The sequence below is a fragment of the Rhopilema esculentum genome, chromosome 15 (genome assembly GCF_057945365.1).
Source record: "Rhopilema esculentum isolate cy_ngs chromosome 15, ASM5794536v1, whole genome shotgun sequence".
Taxonomy (NCBI): Eukaryota; Metazoa; Cnidaria; class Scyphozoa; order Rhizostomeae; family Rhizostomatidae; genus Rhopilema; species Rhopilema esculentum.
The window spans coordinates 1,694,038-1,701,810 of NC_142829.1; the positions used below are offsets into that span (position 1 = coordinate 1,694,038).

Sequence of the window (7,773 nt, forward strand, 5' to 3'; positions counted from 1 at the left end):
CCACAATGCAACCTGTCATAGTTGCTAGCTTACACTCTTTTTTAAGAAAATTTTTTCAGCCCAAGCCTTCCGCTATTTCTTACCGACTTTCTAATTTCAACACTAAAACGTCCTTAACAATTTCACAGCATGAAACTGAAAAGTTTAACGTTTCTGAGCATGCGCAGTGATAGGGAAGATGAAATGCTATATTTCTTGAAAAAAAACCCCAGCGTCATAACCCAACAAACAGAGTGCTATTAGCTATGCAAGGAGAATCCAACAAATAGAACTGAATTAACTTTGTTTTTCTCTTGCTCGGCAACTTTGCAATTTTGAATATCTAAATTTTCCAACCTTCTTAGGTTTCAAAGATCCAGCCCTAAACTTTCTTAACGTTTGGAAGGACCGAGCATAAATTTCTTATTAAATATTTTTTTTCAAAAACGGATAGATGAAATTACTTTTGAAAAAACGGTACCGTTTTTAGGTGGAACAAAAGTGCTCAAACGCTAACAGAATTCCCGGGTAAATCGAAAATTCAATTTGAAGACACATTTTCTATGCAACAGGTAAATTGAGGAGTAGCGGCTTCCCAAAACCTGTTTCTTAATTTATTGTTAGAATTTTATAGTAAGAGGTAGGGTTAAGGATAATATTATTGGATGTGCATATTGTAGGTACAGTTTCTTTCAGGGGTTATTCTAAGGAAAATTTACAACACCACAAATTGCTAGATATTTTTTTTATCAAATTTTATAATTCTACTCTTGACAGGAGCAGCTGCAAAAACAGGGATTTGAGAACCACTGTTTTTTTTAAAAAAAGAAAGATTCTTGACTAAGGAAAACTTCTTTTGACTAAGGACATTGTTTTTCAAGTACATTGCCGTGGAGAAATTTCTTATTTAATATAATTGGTCTAAAAGAAGGCCCGGGTTTTGCACTGAGTGAATAAGAATATTTTGTTTTATTCTAAAATACTTTTCCTTTGTGTTAATTGAGATTGCTATTCACGACACTTCGATGAGATCAAATTTAAATTGTGTAAAGGCCATGAAGTTTCATTTTTTAACATTTTTTCAATGAGTAATGTGCCGTGGATCCAAAGGATGAAAAATATAGGCACGGAAGGCCGTAAATATTTAGGAAATACAGAGGGGGGTGGTGCTTTATCCCATGCATATTTCCATACTCCAGGTGTACCGCGAGGTGTACAGACATAAGAGCGAAGAAAAGTTATGGAAGATCAAAAGCCAGCAGTCAAGATACCAAAGCTACAATTCTTTCAAGTGAGCTTCACAGAGTATCTTTAAAAGCTTGTTCGTTCGTATTTGACAACTTGGAATGCAACAGCCGTCTATTTCAAGACCCATTCGAAAGCACAAAAGATGAAGGCTATCTCAAGTCCTTGACATGTAGCGTTTACTGTTCGCAGGCGAGGATCGGAAAAACGACAAACGTTTCCTTTGAAGCTCAGCGATCAATTTAATCAAATATTCTATTCGTGACAATCATACCTCAGATTCAAATGTAGGCGGGTCACATAAGCTAAAAGCAATATCAAAAGTCTGCACATAACATAACAGATAGAGAAGAACAACTTTTCTTATCAAGAGATATTTGAGTTAATGCAACGCGACACTATTACTATCCTTGGTGTCGAAGCGAGAACCAATGCCGTGAAGAACCAATGCCTTCTTTTTGGCTTGATTTGTTGAGGGATTGGAAATGAAACTGACACATTTCAAGATTAACTGATTGCCGATCACTGTTACTTTCGTATCATCCGGAAGTGGCGAATAACAACTCTAGCTTCCAGGTTGAGCGCGCAATGCATGATGGTAGACATGCGTTATTTAACAAATGGGAATCACAGTTCATGAGGATTCGAATGACGTGTTCCGCATTAATATTTAGCAACAGCTTGTGATACAGATGCAGTTACAAAACCTTCTCCTCAGCTAGTTCTTAGTTTGTTCTTGTCTCTTGACAATTCTGATGCATGTGAGGCTTATAAAATTGTTCTAGACAAAGAAAAAAGGATTGTAATTTTTTGCAAATGATGTTTCAAATTTGAGCTATTGTACTTGCTGTTGTTTTTAGCGATAGGACCTAGGAAGTTGTTTCATTTTAAAACCTGAAGGCAATTTCATTTGTGCCTTGAAATGGTGAATTTTTTAAAGTTCAAAAACAATTCTCGGTTGTTTCTAGAGTCTTTGACAAAGCTGAGTAATACAAATTATTATTATTTTTGCAATTCGAATGTAGCAGGAAGCTTTGTTTGACTTTTTCAATAATGTCAAGAACCTTTCTGCGTAGAATGATGTTTGTAAGAAAATCCCTTTTGATCTTTTTGAGTCAACTAAACTGCTTTCTCTCTCAAAAGTTGTTTTCTGTTATTATATCTGCTTGAAAAAAGCTTTTACGTGCGCGAGGAAAACATCAGCAAGGAAATCACCAAAATCTGTTAAGAATTCAAACTGACAATTTTGATTTATGCAAACGTGCAAAGGAACGGATTAATCTGGAAATATGATCGTAGAATGTATCTTTGTGTTTCTACAGTCATTTCTAAAACTGTTGGAACACTTACATCTTCGTTGTTTTTAAAAATGTTTGCCCTCTCTCCAATGCAATGTTATTTAATATCAATATATTGCATGATTGTCGGTGACAATATATTTAGGGTTAGACGCAAAACAATTAAAATGAAGGAATCAACATTGTACGGGGAGGCAAAGGAGGAGAATTTAGCAACAGTGCTGTTAACCTAAGGATGTAGCTAGATTCTGGGGTTGTCAACTTTTGAAAGTGCATATTGTGGTGATTTAACTATTTTTGGCAAGGTTTGTAAAAAGTTCAGTTATGTTTTGAAATTCTTGAATAGAAAAATGACAAACGTTCTTTGTTTTGATGATGTATGAGGGGATATTTCATTGCAAGCTTAAACAGAAATAAGCTGTATTCCTCCCCCATAATCGTGCGATTTTTTGTATAATTTTAGCCTGATCTCTTGACAAAACTTTTTATAATGCATTTGAATTGGTTTGCCACCGTCATGTGCCACCGGCGCTGAATCCTCTTAAAATTATCATCCTATTTAGTTTCTAAATGTTATCATCTACAAATTCTTGTAAAGTCAGTAGAATGCAAAAATGGTTTTTATTCTACAATCTACTTTGGAATCTTTACTTTTTTATCAGTAATGAGCCTAAACCGCTGAATCAATACAACAGCCTGATTACTGGATTAGCTATCACAGGACTCTATAGAAACTCTGGATTGCTCTGAAATACTATAATATTGCGAATTCATGTTTGCAGTTGATTTGGCCGCCACAAACTCAATTAATAACTTTACAGTTGAATAAAAGGTGAATGGTAAATTCATTTTTATCGAAAATGCAGAAGTTATTTCATGCATTGAAACCACGAATTCAGCTGTCATCAAGTTTATAAATTATTAGTGTGTTAGTCATAATAAATCAATTCATTGGCTATTGGAAAAACGCGCGTGTATTTGCGTCGTAAGAAGTTTAGTCTATTAGTTAAAAGAAGATAAAACGGGAATCTTTGCAGTAAGTTGGACATTTATGCATGGCTATATCGTCGAAGAGCATGCTAAAATATATACTGGAATTAATGCTGTTTTTTCTGTGAATTCAGTGAATGTATCAAGGCTCCGGGGAATGTATCAACATTGCTACTTCTGCCAGTTTGGTTTTAGCAGAAACAAATTTTTTGGAGACAATTTTCTTTCTGAAGTAAAATACAATTTTCGTTTTTGTTCATATTTACGTTTTCGTGGGTGCATTCGTTTATAAGCCAATGTATTGTCTTTTCGATTTGCCGCACCTCGCTCTGCCCCAGGTATGTGAGTAAAAAAAGCTGTTTTACGTAATTAACTCTTTTAAGTCTTAATACATTTTAGATACTGTAATTTTTTATACATAGGTTACACAACTAAACAAGCAATCGTTGTTACTTTAGAATGGAGTATACTGTATTGGTTTCCATAGGAATTTGAGAATCAACGCAAGTGTAGTACAAGATAATGTGACAGACTAAGTCCACCAGAGCAATTATAATCTTGCTGGTTTACGTTTAGTTTAACAGAAAGGTCTTTGACGAGTATTGTCTAGGTAGTTATCATTTCTCAGAAATGATTCATGCTGTCACTTGCTGTCCCTTGCTTTTTAGCGTGAAGATTATGTATTCTGACCTATTTGCGATTTATGGCAAACGGAATGATGGATGATCTGAAGATTTTCATTTAGTCGAAAGTTTTAGAAATTATTTTGACGGAAGTATTATCACTGGGGCCAATGTTATCAAGGCTTTAATCAAGGAACACCTGCAGAGCGATTAAATCCGGTGTTTTGGAGTACTACTTAGTTTTATTGACAAGGTTTTGGCTTCCAATGTCGATTTGCACATTCAGATGCAGGTTTATATTGCAAAAGCACATGTATACAACCTTTGTAATGAATACCGTGTTACGTAAAGAAGGTTATTTGACTGTTGCTAATAAACGATAAAAGAAAATTCCTACATGAACAGTATTAAGAGAGAGGATTTACCGAGGGGCCATTCACTCTTGCAAATAGCGCACGATGTTTTCGTCAAAAGAGAAGGATTTCTAGAGATTTTCTGATAAAACAATATGATTTCTACCAAAGGTGTACGAGATTTCCATGCACTGATTTGCCCCTCAGGATTTACAGATTTTTGTAGAAAGATTTAGCGGAGAAAAGTAGAATAGAGGGGCATTCAAGTTTGAGTAATAAGGTGTCTGAATCAAAAAAAAAGAGCCCTACTTTTTGTAGTCCGACAGTGGGTAGACCTTTTTATTAGTTTAGTTTAACGTGAGAATGTCACAGGCATTGATAGCTAAAAGTAATTCTCGTTTTCATTCAAGTTCACAAAGAGGCACGGAAGCTAAAGAGTATTTTGGGCTTGTCTAGCATCAAGGCTTATTGATGTGACGATTGTATTGTTAATGTAAATGCGAAATTAATTGCGTTCGACTCTGAGATGATCTTTTCTGCTTTAGGATCAAGAATTGAAGTTGCCTTGGATCAACGAGGCCTTAGCGATTATTATCTGCACTCCGATATGAGACGGTGAACAATGTGAGAATGGATTTATTAGCACAACAAAACGACAGGAAAGATTTGCCTTTCTGCCAAGTATAATATATCTGACAGCAAATTGGGATTAAAAGACAGTATTTTCAAAGCATGTACGAGGGCAGTATTTTGAAAAACTCGGGTTCTGGAGGCATGGAGGAAGCCAAGTGCAAACGAGTGGCTATTGCTGTAGTTGACGACGATCTTACTGACAGTTCTTTGATGGAAAATATTGCATCACTAGCCGAGTACCCGAGAATTACTCATCGACAGTATGTGATTAATAAAAAAGAGCAACAAAACGCGATATGGAATGACATGTTAGGAGCACGAGGGAAAATATCGTTTAAGAAAGAAAATAGAATATCGACAATTGAGGCTGCGTTACATTGGTTTGGGAACCTCTTGTTGTTTATTGCATTGATATTCAGCTATTCTAAAGATACTCTTACCGGGAGTTTAGTTCTCAGAACAACCATCTTGGAGTTATTGTTTAGTGTGTCTGGTATCCTTGTGTCGTGTTATAAACAGTGGCGAGCTTGGGGCTCGGTAACAAGTGCGAATGAGCCAATCTCTGCAGAGTCTAATGGAATCAAAAATAGCAATGCTGTCCATATGAATGGTTTTATCATCACTAGCAATCTCGCAGGCTGTGCTTTGATTTGCAGTGGATTCACGCTTTTGCTTCTTTTTGATAGGAGCGAATATACGTTTCTTAAAAGCACTATGTACTTCACCGGGCTCACTATATTTGCACTTATGATTGTGGACAACGTAATTATGAATAAAATGTCTGAGGGAAAGGCAATCGTTGAACAAGATCAGTTTAAGCTGCTGATTCATGAATTAAAAGAAGAGTTGTTCGAGGAACTACAGCTTAGCAATAAGTATGAAAGGGTGAAAACTTTGAGGGATTACATTGAGAAGTTTGACGCATTTAAGTTGAAATCAAAGGGGTATATTTATCCAATTTAGTCCAAATTGTGCATTCCTTTATGTGGTGGAAGCTTGCGTCTTTCGCGTCAGACCTCGATTTGTTTGTTTCAGAAAAGACTTTTTACTGCAGATTATATATAACTAAAGGTTTCTGTTTTCCAAATTTGCATTGAGTATTTTATAAGCCTGACCATCCACCATACGATTACTGAAAAGTTAACTCTTGAAAACATCAAACATTGCGTTAGGGAAAATGAAAGACTGTTTTGTGTAGGCGAGACGACGTTGGTTTTAAGCGTAGAGATTAGAGAAAAACCTAATATAAAAATTTCTAAATTAGTAAGTCGATTTTGAATTGATTTATTAGTCTCGCATAGACTCATTTTAGCCTGCATTCATCTGAGTTAGATTAACGGGAGAGTTGAATAATTGAAAGCCGAAAGAGTTATGTAACAGAATATGCCGTTGCCAGAGTTTCTCCTCGGCTATTTACCGAGCCATTGGGGCTTCTCGTTTGAAATAGTAAGAAGCAATATTGAAAGCTTCACGTTAAAGAAAATTCGTGTATTAAGTCTCCAAACGAAAGGTGCTTGGGGGACATGAAGAATCTGAAAAGGTATCATGTTTTGCTAGATGTCATATTTTTAGGAGAGCGTTCCCTAACCCTAGACGAGCTGTGATTCCTTGATTCAGTCAAAAAAACTCCTTGAAGTGTATGACACGAAGTTAATCGGATTATCCAAGCCAGATTCTTCACCTTTGCCATTTGTTTGACCATTTGTTGGACATTTAGAATCTCTGATGACCATATTTTTAGAAATACGATAAGTGAAAATTGAAAATGGCATTAAAATTTTGTATATCGGCCGAAAATGCTTGTAGAAATGAAAATTAACAGCTTGATGTAAAATGTTAATTTGTAAGTAGCATCTAATAATTGTTCATGAATGCTGATTATGCTGTTGTTTTTACTAACTGCTTGCTCGTTTTGTAAAGGCGTTTCAGCTGCAAAATTCTGTTGGTCAGTTAAGCAAAGATATTTTCCTTTTTCAAGACTAATTAACTATATATTTTACTTCGAATGTGCAAGGCGAACATTTTACTGCTTCTCGATAGCACTTTTATATTCAGTTTGATCAATGGAGTCTTGGGCCTTGGACGAATGAACTGAGCATTTTACTGATAAACGCCTAACATTGAAGTTGCTGAAATTTATTATCTTTTTCGATTGTTGAGCATTGTTATGCTGCTGAATAATGTTCACTGAATGTTTGAAGAGAGCAAAAATTGTTTGGTAAACAAGATTGCTTCAGTTGCATGTCCAGTTCATTTGGCCATCCAACTGAACCAGCTTAGGGGTGGTATGGGGGATAATTACCCCCCCCCCCCACTTTTCTGAAAATATGGTCTACATATTTCTTCTAAAAATGGATTAAAAACGCTGGATAGGGGAAGATCAAATTTCCTAAGGAAAGTTAACTTGGTACAAATCATTGAAACGAGGCAAAGGGGGCGTGGTCCCACTGACCGCGCTCATTACCCTCCCAGTCTGTAATGGCTGGTGCCGCCACTGAACTGAACAGACGTCAAACATTTGGCAAATACACTCGCATACGCATATAAACTGGTTTAATGGCGCGCAAATGATCAGTAGAGTCTCGTATAATATTCTTCAAAATATTTGTTCTGACGTTTTATATTCTGAAGAGTGTCAAACGAAAAGCTTAA

At 35.9% G+C, this 7,773-nt stretch overlaps 1 protein-coding gene across 2 annotated transcripts; it reads left to right on the forward strand.

The window, feature by feature from the left end:
- The first annotated feature begins 2,506 nt into the window (after positions 1-2,506).
- On the forward strand, positions 2,507-7,002 carry LOC148958426 (uncharacterized). 2 transcript variants are annotated; one of them, XM_089112796.1, is made up of 2 exons: positions 2,507-3,744; positions 5,034-7,002. In XM_089112796.1, exon 2 carries the CDS (start codon positions 5,221-5,223, stop codon positions 6,082-6,084), a length of 864 nt encoding a protein of 287 aa, XP_088968922.1. In that variant the 5' UTR covers positions 2,507-3,744; positions 5,034-5,220; the 3' UTR covers positions 6,085-7,002. The 2 variants fall into 2 exon arrangements, with proteins under 2 accessions (XP_088968922.1, XP_088968923.1); XM_089112797.1 differs by lacking the exon at positions 2,507-3,744 and adding an exon at positions 3,833-3,850.
- Positions 7,003-7,773: the final 771 nt, after the last annotated feature.

Excerpts from the sequence above, each read along its gene's own strand:
- LOC148958426 (XM_089112796.1), top strand. The coding sequence starts at position 5,221 with ATGTACGAGGGCAGTATTTTGAAAAACTCGGGTTCTGGAGGCATGGAG.